This window comes from Podarcis raffonei, chromosome Z, assembly GCF_027172205.1.
Source record: "Podarcis raffonei isolate rPodRaf1 chromosome Z, rPodRaf1.pri, whole genome shotgun sequence".
NCBI classification, from domain to species: Eukaryota; Metazoa; Chordata; class Lepidosauria; order Squamata; family Lacertidae; genus Podarcis; species Podarcis raffonei.
The window spans coordinates 9006893-9022252 of NC_070621.1; the positions used below are offsets into that span (position 1 = coordinate 9006893).

Here is a 15360-nt window from a genome sequence, read left to right on the forward strand (position 1 = left end):
TGTGTATGAGGCAAAATTGCATCCAAAAATATGTAAAATAGATGCATTTATTACCCTGATCTCTAAGCAAGATAGTGACTTAACAAAGACTAAAAATTACAGATCTATTTCTTTATTGAACTATGATTATAAACTATTTGCTACAATTTTAGCTAACAGACTAAAAAGGACATTGACTGAGTCAGTCCACAGAGACCAAGCTGGTTTTTTACCAGGCCATCAAATGAAGGACAAAATAAGAAACGTAATTAATCTAATAGAGCATTTGGAAGAAAGAAATGAAAAGCAGACCACACTAATCTTTTTAGATGCAGAGAAAGCCTTTGATAATATTTCATGGTCATTCATGATTAAGGTATTAGAGAAAATGGAATAGGTAATCCTTTCCTTTCTGTTGGGGATAATTAAGACTGAAATCTCCAGGTGTCGGAAAAGGTTATGTATGCAACAACAGTGGCTTGTGTTTTGTTAGCCCCAAAATGGAAAATGAGCGAGGTCACAATCAAAGAAGATTGGCAACTTGCAGACTTAACATATAGAATAAGAGAACAAGAAGAACATACATTTAAAGAAGACTGGAAAACCTTTATTGAATATATGGAAAATAATTGTGTACCATTGAAAACACTGGCAGTATTAATATAAATTCAACAGTGTAAATAAGTTTTGATGGATGTGATAATAGAAGACCGAATGGTATAGTTTTTGTAAAATATACAGGAATATAAGATATGCAAAATGAACCATGGAAAGAGAAGAAGGGAAGTCATTGACATCTTAAGTATGTAAAATATTTATCGGAAATTGTAAAATAGACAATTTAATAAAAATCATATTGAAAACCAACCCCCCCCCCAAATACGTAAAATAGGAGAAATTGGAAAATGTACATATTTGCTTTTAAATAAATTGCAGTAATTGCAAACTGAACTGGAGATGGGGTAAGCTGAAGATTGAAAAATGAGAGAAACTAAAACTGACAGACATGTCTATTCCTGTTGCTGATAGCTGTTGATGGATCTAACATCTCCATGAATTTAACAAATCCCTTTTAAAACCTCTTCCAAAAGTGACTGCCATCAGTATTCTGGCTCAGATGTAGAGGACACCACCAGTAAATTCTCACCCAGCCTTGTGGCTCAGTATACAGGGGCATTTAGACAAATAGTGAAGCTTATAGTGAGTCAGACCATTGGTCCAGCTAGCTCAGTGCTGCCTACACTGACTGGCAGCAGCTCTCCAGGGTTTCAGACAGAGAGCTTCTCCCTCCTCTACCTGGAGGTACAGGAGATTGATGTTGGGACCTTCTGCATGCACAGCAGATGCTCTACCACTGTGTTACAGTCTCTCCCTAAAAGGAAAACGCTTCTTTGGAAACTAGATTATAACTGAATGTGCATGAGAGGTATAGTAGAATGGATTTCCAGGTCTGTGGTTCACAGAGGGGTATGTGGGAGGAGTTTGAGAGAGAGGCATACTGCACAGATGGCAAGGATTAATGAAATCCAGCTTTAGTCCCCGCCAACTGAAAATAAGTGAGCAAGGGTGATGGAGCGAGGAGATAAGGGATTTTCCTCAGCCCCCAGAGCTGTTTGTGAATGGGTAATCAGAGATGAGCTCATACGGCCTTCCTGAGCAATTTTCTTTTGACTCTGGCAACATCAGAAGTTGCTTTCTATCAGTTAAGGCTATTTGTTTATCTAGCGTGGTATTGTCTAATGGCAATGGCTCTCCAGCTTTTAAGGAAGGGCTGTAGCTCAGGGGAGGGGAGTGGGTAGAGCATCTGCATTGTATGTGGAAGGTACCTGGTTCAATGTCCAGCATCTTCAGTTAGGGCTGTGAAAGACTCGGCTGCCTGAAACCCTGGAGAGTCCCTGCCAGTCAGTGTAGACAGTACTGGGCTCAAGCAATGAAGAGCCTGTTTTCCATAGCTTTCTGACTGATCCTTTTTAACTGGAGATGTCACAGATTAAAACAGGGGTCTTCTGCATGTGCTCTAAAAGCAGCGCTACAGTCTGGAATGTACTCTGTACATGTTCAGAGGAACTGTATCAGTTCTTCAAATAACCACTGACATTTAAATAGAGAAAGCCACCCCACACCTGATTTCCACCTCTTGATTAAGTCAGGGCAATGGACATCAATGCTATGACCATTCATTGTCCAGCCTTGGTAGGCAAAGTGAGTCCCAGGGACTGAAGGTACTTCATGGGGAAGAGGCCATCTGCAGTTCAGGTGGAGCTCCATGCAGATCTAGCACCTCTTCATAGCTCTTCCCTCCTCACCCTTCCCTCCTCACCCTTCCCAGCACCCCTGTGTTTCAAAATCATATTTGGATTGAATAACCCCATGGATTTCTTCTGCCTCTCAGGTGCGGCTGTACTATGACCCTCCAAAACCCAGCCATGGGGTCCAAATGGGGACTGTGGCTCAGGCCTCCAAGGTCATAACCTTCAGCATCCCTCAGGCCAGGACAGCTGAGGTCACAGGGAGCTCTAGCTCAGCACTGGATGCTGCTTGGAATGAAGGTAAGGTCTGAGAAACCTGTGCAGCATCCTTTGGAAGAAATAACGTTTGTAGAAAGTTCACTTTAGGACAAACAGTAAGGTTTGGATGAATATTGGCTAGATCTCTGATGCTGGTAGCTAAATATGGTCCCATCCCCCCAAGCCCAGCCTACAATCATTTGATGAACTTGCTTAGATCAGTGGTGAGTAATGTAAAGGTAAAGGATCCCTGGACTGTTAAGCCCAGGCAAAGGTGACTATGGGGGTGTGGCGTTCATCTCACTTCAGACCGAGGGAGCCGGTGTTTGCCCACAGACAGCTTTCCGGGTCATGCGGCCGGCATCACTAAACCGCTTCTGGCACAATGGAACACCATGACAGAAGCCAGAGTGCTCGGAAACGCCATTTACCTTCCTGCCACAGCGGTACCTATTTATCTACTTGCACTGTTATGCTTTAGAACTGCTAGGTAGGCAGGAGCTGGGACAGAGCAATGGGTGAGTTCCAATGGCTCTCTAGTTGTTGTTAGATTCCACTTCCTAACAGCCCCAGCAAGAAGGGCAAGTGTTTGGGATGAAGGGAGTTTTAGCCCAACAATATGTAGAAAGCATCATGTTGGCTACCCCTGCTCTACCTTAGCTGAGCCAGCAGAATAGCAGGCCCTTGAAACTGAGGTGTGCAAGGACCAAGCTCCAGGTTCCTGATATGGTTCTCAGAACTATCCCTAGGCCACATCCCTCACCTGATCTGTGCCTTCCTTGAGTGTTTTTGCCTGGCTGGAATGTGTTCTTCAACCCTGATAGTGCTTTTTGGGTAGAGGATAGTGGTGGAGGTTCATGAGTGTGCATAGAAACTAGCCTACCACACAAAGGTAATTTTACTGTTTACTGACACGCACTATTCCACCCACTTTTGCCTCTGACCCCACCTATCAATTGTGGCCCCCACAAGGTGGTCCAGAAGGGAATGTGGCCCTCAGGTTCAAAAAGATTCCTCATCCCTGCCTTAGATGCCCAAGCAGTTCTATGTACCTTGGGATCCTTCCTGTATTTTATCTTGGCTGGTTTTTTGTTGCTTTCTCACTAGCCCTGAAGACCATCTCCTTTCTCAATATGTCAGTTCCTATAGACTACTAATAAATTCATTCTTGTGAGTGTGGATCCTGGTGTAGCCAAAACACAAGAGTGAGGTTAGAGTGAGGTTTTGGTGTAGCCAAAACACAAGAGTGAGGTTAGTAGCAGTCTTATGGGAACTCCAAGCTTTGCAGAAGTGCACAAAGGAGAACAAACTTTATTCAAATAAGAAAAGGGGGGTGCACACCCAACAGTGCAATAAGAAGTGAGCATGCTCAGTATCCACAAAATGTCGACTGAATTCTGTGGGTGGGAGAAATATTAAAGCAGGAAAGAAAGTAATGGATTGGAGAAGTCTGGAAGAGAACATGGCTAGCTAGACTGTCTCCTCCCCGCCTTCCCCATTCCTTAAGCAGCTCTGATGGGTAAGATCTTGCTAGATTCGTTTATCTCAATGCATAAAAGTTTTTGTCTCCTTAAATTGCAGGATTTTCTGGCCCTCAAGCAGCCTCCTTTCCTCTTCCCAACTCCATGGGTTTGGGCAATCCAGCAACAGATGGCTTCACCTCCACATCAACACCTTTTGCAGGAGATCACTTGACGCACCTGTTGGCTTCCCAAGCTAGCAAATTCCAGACTCAGGCAAGTTCACAGCTTAGAGCCAGCAAACTGTTTTGAAGCGCATGCCTGTGTGTGACTATTTGCTTCCCTCTGAATCTTTGTGCAAGCAATGCACACAATTCAGTGCTATTTTTCTAGAAAAAGAGGTGCCGGAACTCACCATGAACGCCTCTCTTATTCTCTTATAGTGGCAATGGCACCCACCTAAGAGGAGCTGGAACTGCGTTCCGGCAAGTTCCAGCTGAAATAACCCTGCACACACCCATCCAATTCAGTGTTTTAGAACTGTAGTCTCTCTTAAATAACAGCCCCCTTTAGTTACTGTTGCAAAACTGATATGCACACACACTCAGTTTTATCTGCTCACCATCCATCAATAACAACAGAATCCCACTTAAGAGAGGGAGGAGAGTTGGATTCTTAGTGTGGCATTGGTTTGTTGTGCTTGTTTGGTTGCTGATTGGTGATGGGATCCAATTAGCCTTGTTTCTTTAGTTAGCACAGTTGATGGCATGTAAAAGGAAGGGAGAAAGTGAGTGCTGTCAGGGAATAATGAGCTTACTACAGGTGTTGTTATGAGTTGGGAAGGTGTCTTCACAGGTTGTTTTTCACCCAGTTTGTTGGTGCCAAGACCAGCTGGTGGTTTTTGCACTTTGTAAGGTAAAGGTAAAGAGACCCCTGACCATTTGGTCCAGTCGTGAGCGATTCTGGGGTTGCGGCGCTCATCTCACTTTATTGGCCAAGGGAGCCGGCATACAGCTTCCGAGTCATGTGGCCAGCATGACTAAGCCGCTTCTGGCGAACCAGAGCAGCGCATGGAAATGCCATTTGCACTTTGTAGGGCTGTGCAATAAATCACCATATCGTTGAATACGGTATTGAAATAACATAGTGGTAAGTGTTTCAACAAGGCAATATACCAGTGAACAAAAGGTGGAGATTTAACAGCTTCCCAGGGAGTAGCTCAGCTGAACCATACTTTACAGATACTTTGCAGGCATGGTGTCTCCAGCTTTGTTTGCTCTTTCCCTCCTTCCTTCTAACTGATAATAAATCACACAAACCAGCAAAGTCTGTCAGCTTCACTGGTATCTTTCCACTTAGAGCTCAGCTAATTATGCAGAACCTGCTAACTATTAAGAACAAAAGCAAAAGCAAAATTGTGACAAAGCATATTAATCCAGTTCAGTTGCACAAGCATACATTTCAGTTTGCAACTGAATCCTCACAAAATACTAACAGTATGGAGGTGACTTTATGTTTTCACCTAGAGCAGGGGTCAGCAAACTTTTTCAGCAGGGGGCCAGTCCCCTGTCCCTCAGACCTTGTGGGGGGCCAGACTATATTTTTGGGGGGGATGATGCAAGAGCCCCACGAGCCCCGCTGGCTGCTTACAAGCGGCAGGGGTTGGCAGCGGCAGAGGGATGATGAGCGGTGCGCGAAAGGGCTCCGGAGAGGGGCTGCTTAAAATGGTGTCTTCTTGAGCGCTGCTGCTGCTGCTGGCACCGACAAAGCCCAGCCCCCTTCCTCCTCTAGGCAGGGCGGGAAGAAGCCAGGAGGAGGGAGGGAGACGATGACAACGACGACACCATGTGAGGGAGAGGGAAAGAGCATGTGCGCTGATGATCCACAAGGTGATACCCAAACTGTCCGCGGGCCGGATCCAGAAGGCAATTGGTCCTGATCTGGCCCACGGGCCTTAGTTTGCCTACCCATGACCTAGAGGCTTTGGGGAACAGGCCAAAGTATGGCACAGGTTCTGGAGGAGATTAAGTTGATTAAGGAAGGTGGGGGAATCACCCAAATGGAGATTGTGTAGCAAAAGAACAGTAGCAGCCCCCCCTCAAGGTAGCATTACTGGCTCTTAAGCAGGATATGATGAAATGTTCTGAATGCTCTTATTTAGGTGGAAAATTTGGAGGAGCTAATTCGAACAAGGAAGTTGCCACTTCAAGACCAGCTAAAGGTACCACAATCATTTTCTCGAATTAATGTTGCATCTTTTTCTTTTTTAAATGCAATTTGTATTAAAGTTTTTCATAATACATAAAATAGGTAAAGGTAAAGGTACCCCTGCCCGTACGGTCCAGTCTTGCCAGACTCTAGGGTTGTGCGCTCATCTCACTCTATAGGCTGGGAGCCAGCGCTGTCTGCAGACACTTCCGGGTCACGTGGCCAGCATGACAAAGCCACATCTGGCAAGCCAGAGCCGCACACGGAAACGCCGTTTACCTTCCCGCCACTAAGCGGTCCCTATTTATCTACTTGCACCCGGGGGTGCTTTCGAACTGCTAGGTTGGCAGGCGCTGGGACCGAGGAATGGGAGCGTACCCCGCTGAGGGGATTCGAACCGCCGACCTTTCGATCGGCAAGCCCTAGGCACTGAGGGCTTTACCCACAGCGCCACCCGCGTCCCATGGAATACGTAAAATAGTGGTTACCAAAAAACAAATGGAATAAGTGGAATACAGAGTCCTTTCTTAGTAGGTCATTCTTAGCCCTTACCACCCATAGAGCACAGTAGCTTCTCCCAGTTCTCACCTGGGATCTTTTCTTTCTCTTCCCAGCCTCTCACCCTGGGAGACCGACATTTCCCTGTTTCTCACCCAAGGTCCTCCAACAACCATTTACCACCCCCATGAGTTTACAGTCTATGGACCTTAATAAAAGTCCCTGACATGGGACTTCAAAGAGAACCAACAAAAGAAAGAAAAGGAACAATAAGAAGAAAGGAGAGAGAGAGAGAGAGAGAGAGAGAGAGAGAGAGAGAGAGAGATCAATAAAATAAAAAAGACAAACAAACAAAATAAAAATAAAAATTAGAGAAAGATTTTAAAAACTTCTGATTTTCTATCTGCTGCTTACATAAAAAAGAAAAATATATATGATTATTTAAGACATTCAGTTCATGCCTACACCCATCTTCTTCACCTTGAAATCGCAGAAATGGTAACAAGTTGGTTGCAATATGATCAGCTTAATGAGGCATTCGAATTGAATAAGAGGAATGGTTTTGCGATGCAAACCTCTCAGTTAGAAAGATACCTGCTAGACGAGGGTAGTCAACCTTTTTATACCTACTGCCCACTAATGCATCTTTCTTGATGGTAAAATTTCCTTACCGTCCACCAGTGCTTGATAGAAGGAGGATTCAGCTTGTGCTGCAGAACCCCCTACTGCCCACCTATAATCCTGAAACGCCCTCTAGTGGGCAGTAGGGACCAGGTTGACAACCCCTGTGCTAGACAATAACAATAAATTACTGTCTAAAATGTGTTTTTGTATTGTAAACCACCCTGTGATCTTCAGATGAAGGGTGGTACATGAGTGGTGGTGGTGGTGATGTAAATAAATAAATTTCCAGGGTGCTGAGAGCTGTTACCAAACCCCTATTTCCCTCACAAAGCTACACCTTCAAGAGTGGTTTAAGAATCCCACTTTGCAGGAAACTTTGGGAAGTGTAGCTCTCTGAGTGGCATAAGGTGTCTTTCAGGAGGGCAACATCTGTCTGAAAGCTTCATCCTGGGAGAATGCCTGAAATAATTTACTACAAGGTGATTTTTGTTGGTTCCATTATCAATGAAAGTAGAAACTTATCCGTATTGCTGCATTGCTAGAGTGCCATTTCCCATCAAAAGGATACAGTTAGAGTCAACACAGCTGTGGTACTCGGGAGACAACAAGTCACTCAAAATCCCCTGCTTCTTTCAACCTTGCTTTCCATTGTAGGGGTTCGCAAGACTAAAGGAGGCCCAGGATGCCTTGGAGCAGACATATCTACAGGCTCGAGATGAATACAGGCAGTTGCAGAACCATCAAGAACCTGCAGGGGCGCTAGGAGACTTTGATTCTGATCGGTATGTATATAAAGTGGTACCTTGGTTCTCAAAACGCCTTGGTACTCAAATGCTTTGGTTCTCAAACGCCGAAAAACCAGAAGTAAGTGTTCCGGTTTTTGAACGTTTTTCGGAAGCCGAACATCCGATGCAGCTGTCAGCTATTGTTTCCAAGGCGCCTGCACCAATCAGAAGTTGCGCCTTGGTTTTTGGACATTTTGGAAGTCAAACGGACTTCTGGAATGGATTAAGTTTGGCGCTTTTGTTTTTGCTATTTATTTTGCGTTTTTATTTTTGAGGCTTTTAATTTGTTTTTGTGACTATGTGGAACCCAGTTCAGCTACTGACTGATTGATTGTGTGACTGTGGAAATGGACAAAAGCCCCCCCCCCCGTTCAAACAATAACTATAATCAGTGCAGGTAAGATTTTTTATATATATCTACAATACTGTCTTATTTATTTTATAGTACAGTACATTGATTATTGCTTTCATTTCATGGATGAATCATATCGTTAGATAGTAAAATTCATGTTAAATTGCTGTTTTAGGGGTTGTTTTTAAAAGTCTGGAACAGATTACAGTGGTACCTCAGGTTACAGACGCTTCAGGTTACAGACTCTGCTAACCCAGAAATAGTACCTCGAGTTAAGAACTTTGTTTCAGGATGAGAACAGAAATCGTGCAGTAGCAGCATGGCGGCAGTGGGAGGCCCCATTAGCTAAAGTGGTACTGCAGGTTAAGAACAATTACAGGTTAAGAACAGACCTCCAGAACGAATTAAGTTCTTAACCCGAGGTACCACTGTAATCCATTTTGCATTACTTTCTATGGGAAAGCATGTCTTGGTTTTGGAACATTTTGGTTTTGGAACAGACTTCCGGAACGGTTTAAGTTTGAGAACCAAGGTACCATTGTATTGCACAAGTTGATTGAGCAAGGGTTTCAGGCATGGAGTCTCTCCCAGCCCTACCTGGAGATACTGGGGGTTGAACCTGAGGTCGTCTTCATACAGTCCTGGGTTGGTAGGAAAAGTGGGAACTAAATATGAGGAGGAGACAGTGTGCTGACAGACTTTTGGATGAGACCCCTTGGGAGCTGTTGCCAGTCAATTTAGAGCAGGGGTAGCCAAGGCAGCATCACCCAGAGGTGGTTGTTGGACTACAAGCCCCATCATTTTTGAACACTGACCATGCTACTGGGAGTTGTAGTCCAACAACACCCGGAGAGCGTCACTTTCCCTACCTGTGATACAGGAAGTACTAAGCATTATAGAGCAATAGCCTGACTTCTGTACTCCTGTTCCCTGAGCTATATTGCTGTTCTAGCTTCTCTCATCATTGCTAACTCATTTTAACACTTTCCAGAGCAGTGGAAGGACAGATATTCCAACTGGAGATGCGCTTGGAGGAGCTGAAGGAAAGGATTGACCAGGCAATGTGGGACCAGCCAGTTGCACAGAGCAGCGTTGAGGCACCTGATTCATCTCCTGCCTGTTTTCCAGCTCAGGCATCCGAGTCGCAGATGAGGTCGCCGACTCCATCTCTTCAAGCCCCAGTCCCGGCGGTCTGCACTCCATACCCTAAGGTCACATGCAATTACTTCAAGGTTTTCCCAAGCGAAGAATGGCATATCTAAAGGATATTTTGATAGATAGATTGATTTGATTATATTTCTATGCTGCTTTTCATTCAGAGGTATCTCAAAGTGGATTACAAGCAATAGAGCAATAACATGATAGGACATAATAGAACATCACAAACACAGCATAAATCATATGGAATAATTAACAAATCATCACTGAAACAATTAGTCTATAAAACACTGTTAACAAGGCAACAACTAAGAAATAAGCTAAACATCACAATTAAAGCCAAAGTAATATTTGAGATACAGGAGTGTGTTTAAAGGTTTCTTTGTGCACCAATCTGAAAGTTTTTTTATACCGTGGATTTATTGGTATTACTCTGGAGCCCTTTACAAGGCTACATATATTACAAAGCATGAAATGGCTTGTATCTCCTATCTCGCCTGTGGGACGCTCCATCTAGGCCAGGGCCAGATGACACATGAGGCAGGCTGAGGAAGCTGCCTCAGATGTGGAAGCCCAAATACAGGGATTCCAACTTGCATAAAATATTGGAGAGGCCCATATAAGCCCTGCTTCACATATTGATCACAAGACGTGTTGCAAACACACCATTTGAATGGCAGTGCTCATCAACTTGTGGGGGGCAGCCCTTCCAAATCTTTTATTGTGGAATGGGGTCTAAGGGACCTTAGCCACTAGGAGTTGGCTTCTAAGCCCAAGAGACAGCACCCCCACAGCATCCTACTGCCTCCAACACTGGTGAAGAAGCAGTGTTGGCTGTTTCCGGCAAGATTTCATGTGCTCCATGAGATCTCTCAAGATCTCACCAGAAGCCGCCATGACCGCTGCTGCTTTATGGGCACCACCATGCAACCCAGGAAAGGGAGGTTTTGGTAGGAGTGGGGCAGGACAGTGGCAGTATGGGGGGGGGCACCTCCCTGTTTCACTTCAGGTAGTAAAAAGGGAAGAGTTGTATTAAGTAGTGGGTGGACATAGCAGACGACACAGAGATTTCTCCAAGTAGTTCTTTATAAGTAAGCTGGAACTGAACTGAACAGCAAACAGCTCAGCCGGCCTGCTTTTATAGGCAGCCGGCTGTCAACAATATAACAACAACAGCCCAGGGTTTCCCACCTAAATTAACTTAGATGGACCTGAGTTAAAACTATATACACAATACCCCCTGGTGGCCAGGGTGAGAACTTCAATACAGCTGCGTCAGGCCATGCAGTAGGCCATGCTTCCATGGCAACCACCTAGTGACTGGCGCCCACAGCACTTTCTCAAAATTCAAAATGCACCCACTAGTCCTCCATAAAGGTCACCAACCTCTCTTCTAGACTGACAGTGATTTAAATTGTTCAACATTTTATACCAATTGCCAAATTCTTTTGGAGGGGGGTGGTGGCTTTGCTTTTATTTGGGCCTTGCTCATGCCTTGACTCTCTGCTCCTCAGGCCCCCTTCCCCACGAATGGCCGCAGCCAAGCCCAGCTGGACTTGGAAGTGAACTCCATCAGTGATGAGACTGGAGAAGAGGGAGAAAGCAGCCTTCCGGAACCACTCCGGCACATGCAAGCCCAGGTGGAAACGGACTTTGATCACCTCCTGGACCAGTAAGTGTATGAGTTTTGTATATATGGGGTGAATGTCTTTTTGATGTCGGAGAAAGACACCCCCCCCCCCAAGTCCTTCGATAATCTTTTGAAGATTTACAGCCTTTTCACTCTTTAAATAAAAATGATCTCTGCATCATGCTGTTGTTCTAGCATGGTAGAATGTATTCCTGTGGATTTCTGAACAAATTGATCGTTGCTGTGATGTTTTCTTCTCTAGGACCCCATTTTTGCTATACTTTTAAATCAGTATTATGCCCCTCCCAATAACTGTGCTCTTCTGCAAAGAATCCTGGGAATTGTAGTTTGTGCTTAAAGTCCTTAGGAGGCCCCCAGTCCCCTCAGAGCTACAGTTCCCAGAGTTTCTGGAAAGGTGAATTGATTGTTAAACTACTTTGAGAACTGTAGTACTGTGAGGTGGAACAGAGGTCTCCTTAGACCTCTCTGCCCCCTTAACAAACTACAGCTCCCAAGATTCTTTGGCAGGAGCCATGACTGTTTAAAGTGTTAAGGTGCTGCTTTAAATGTATAGTGCAGATGAAACCTATATCTCTACTTTGAATGGTTGGTTGATATATTGGGTTGCTTCCAGTGAAGTTTTACTCAGAGTAGACCCATTGAAGTGAATGTACCTAAGTTAATCATGTCCATCAATTCAAATGGGCCTACTCTTAGTAGGACTGGCAGCGACTAATATTCAGTGTCAGTTCATCTGGTTTCAGAAGGCTGACAGACCCAAGCTTAACCTATTGTCTCTTGTCCCACAGCTACAACAGCTTCAAATCTTTGCCAGAGGCTCTGAGCTTGGAACAGCTGCACCTGGACAGTCATTACTCACGCCCAGATGAAGCAGACGGTACAGCCATAACGGATGTTGGGACAAAGGAAGGCTCCCACTGGGTGGTGTCTAAAGCTAGCAAGACCTCTTGCAGGCCTTCAACCTTGCAGTAAGTCATCCAGGAGAAGAAACCACACTTCAGCTATGCCCTAATTATTTCATGGGTCAGGGACCTGTGGCCCTCCAGATGTTGCTGGACCATGAGGAATGTTGCTCATCCCTCAACATTGGCCATGCTTCCTGGATCTGATGGGAGTCCAACAGCATCAGGAGGGCACCACATCAGCTCTCTTTATCTGTCCTGAACCTTCCAGCAGCCAGCTTCATCATAGGCATCCACTGAAGCTGAATGGTGGAACATTCAGGAGGCAGTGATGGCTGTCAACTTGGATGGCTTTTATTAAGTACAGTGGTACCTTGGGTTAAGAACTTAATTCGTTCTGGAGGTCCATTCTTAACCTGAAACTGTTCTTAGCCTGAGATACCACTTTAGCTAAAAGCGCCCCCCCCCGCTGCCGCCGCACAATTTCTGTTCTCATCCTGAAGCAAAGTTCTTAACCCGAGGTAATATTTCTGGGTTAGCGGAGTCTGTAACCTGAAGCGTCTGTAACGTGAAGCGTCTGTAACCCGAGGTACCATTGTAATGCATGGACATAGCAGACGACCCAGAGATTTCTCCAAGTAGTTCTTTATAAGTAAGCTGGAACTGAACTGAACAGCAAACAGCTCAGCAGTCCTGCTTTTATAGGCAGCCGGCTGTCAACATTGTAGCAACAACAGCCCAGGGTTTCCCACCTAAATTAACTTACGTGGACCTGAGTGAAAACTATATACACAATCCCCCCTGGTGGCCAGAGTGAGAACTTCAATACATAACAGATTTACAAGAGGATTAGACAAAGTCATGGAAGACAAAGCTATCAACAGCTACTAGCAATGATGGCCATGTTTTGCCTCCACCGTTGGGGGCAGTATGCCTCTGAATGCAAGTTGTAGGGAATTGCAGGAGAGCAGAATTGCACTCATGTCTTGCTTGTGGGCTTCCCACAGGCTTCTGGTTGGCCACTGGGAGGGCAGGATGCTGGACTAGATGGGCTATTGGCCTGATCCAGCAGGGTTCTTATGTCCTTAACTGCCTCTGGTCTAACCACTCTGCACATTGCCTTGCAAATATTGGTGGGAGACCTTTCACAGACCACCACGATGCCTGCAAACATTCTGGGATGTGACTAAACTTAGAAGCAGGGGGGCTTGCTTTTCCAACAAAGATGCCTTTGCTTTCTCTCCCACTTTCTTTCCCAGAGTTGGACAAAGGAGCTTTTTATTTTAGGCTATTTTTATTTTCAGTTCTTTCTACTCGATAGGGCTGAATTGGCAGGGCAGATGCAGGGGCGGGGACTGTGGGAGCAGAAAAAAGGAGAAACCGAAGGAAATAGGAGAGTGGGGGAAGGGGACGAATTTGTGGGAAGGGAGTGAATGTGAAGCCTGGAATCACATGGAGTGAAAAGGAAGGGGGAGGTAAATGCGTATGAAATCTCTCTCTCCTTTCCTTTCCTTTCCTTTCCTTTCCTTTCCTTTCCTTTCCTTTCCTTTCATGTTTGTAGGATGCCCACGGCTGCAGTTTGTAGCTTCCCTGCTTATGTAAAACATAGTGCCCGCTTCTATAACCCATGCAAAAAGACAGCTTTGTCATTTGGGTACATGAAAGCACAGATCCTACTTTATTTATTTTTTTTATAATAATTTTTTATTACAGATTTTTATAACAACACAAACATATAACAAATACATAAACAAACAAAAAACACAATCAAAACAAAAAACATGTACCATTTCATATCTTAGTTTCTTACACCTTTCTTCCCCGACTTCCTCATGCCTCCCTTCTCTGTATTCCCAGTTCTTATCAATTACTCAGCAAATCTTCCCTTATTTTAATAAAAATTCAAGCTAATCTTCCTTATTCTCCTTGTCTTAACCATTACTAATAGTAACCATTTACTTTCCAATCCAACATCATTCTAACTCTCATTAATTTTGTAGTATTTCTTTAAATAGTCCTTAAACTTTTTCCAATCTTCTTGCGCTGCTTCTCTTCCCTGGTTTCGGATTCTGCTCGTCATTTCTGCCAAGCCCATGTAGTCTATCACCTTCATCTGCCATTCTTCCAGTGTGGGTAGATCTTGCGTCTTCCAGTACTTCGCAATGAGTATTCTAGCTGCTGTTGTAGCATACATGAAGAAAGTTGTATCTGTCTTTAACACCCCTTGGCCGACAATACCCAAGAGAAAGGCCTCTGGTTTCTTGGTGAAAGTATATTTAAATACCTTTTTAAGTTCATTATAGATCATTTCCCAGAATGCCTTAATCTTCGGGCACGTCCACCAAAGGTGAAAGAATGTACCTTCCTTTTCTTTACATTTCCAACATTTATTGTCAGGCAAATGGTAAATCTTTGCAAGCTTGACTGGGGTTATGTACCACCTATAGATCATTTTCATAATATTCTCTCTTAAGGCATTACATGCCGTAAATTTCATCCCGGTGGTCCACAACTTTTCCCAGTCAGCAAACATGATGTTATGACCAATGTCCTGAGCCCATTTAATCATACTTGATTTAACCGTTTCATCCTGTGTATTCCATTTCAGCAGCAAATTATACATTTTTGACAAATTTCTAGTACTGGGTTCTAACAGTTCTGTCTCCAATTTTGATTTTTCCACCTGGAAGCCAATTTTACTGTCCATTTTAAACACTTCATTTATTTGATGATAATGCAACCAATCTCTCACCTTCCCTTTTAATTTCTCAAAACTCTGCAATCTCAATTTGTCCCCTTCCTTTTCCAAGATTTCCCAGTATCTTGGCCACTTTGACTCCATATTAGACTTTTTAACAGCCTTTGCTTCCATTGGCGATAGCCACCTTGGAGTTTTGTTTTCCAGCAAGTCTTTATATCTGACCCAGACATTTAATAGTGCTTTTCTGACAATATGGTTTTTAAAACTTTTATGTGCTTTAACCTTGTCATACCACAGATATGCATGCCACCCAAAAATATTGTTAAAACCTTCCAAATCCAAAATGTCTGTGTTTTCAAGAAGCAGCCATTCTTTCAGCCAGCAGAAAGCTGCCGCTTCATAGTACAGTTTGAAGTCTGGCAGGGCAAACCCCCCTCTTTCCTTTGAATCCGTTAATATCTTAAATTTAATTCTGGGCTTTTTGCCCTGCCAGACAAATTTAGATATGTCTTTTTGCCACTTCTTGAAACAGTCC

At 44.2% G+C, this 15360-nt stretch overlaps 1 protein-coding gene across 1 annotated transcript in view; it reads left to right on the forward strand.

Moving 5' to 3' along the window:
* Positions 1-15360, forward strand: part of AKNA (AT-hook transcription factor) — a 58370-nt gene that overhangs the window by 28221 nt on the left and 14789 nt on the right. The window contains exons 5-11 of the mRNA XM_053373617.1: positions 2372-2528; positions 4068-4222; positions 6108-6167; positions 7931-8058; positions 9405-9624; positions 11086-11243; positions 12011-12190. Coding sequence (XP_053229592.1) covers positions 2372-2528; positions 4068-4222; positions 6108-6167; positions 7931-8058; positions 9405-9624; positions 11086-11243; positions 12011-12190 — 1058 coding nt within the window. The remainder of the gene's footprint in view (positions 1-2371; positions 2529-4067; positions 4223-6107; positions 6168-7930; positions 8059-9404; positions 9625-11085; positions 11244-12010; positions 12191-15360) is intronic.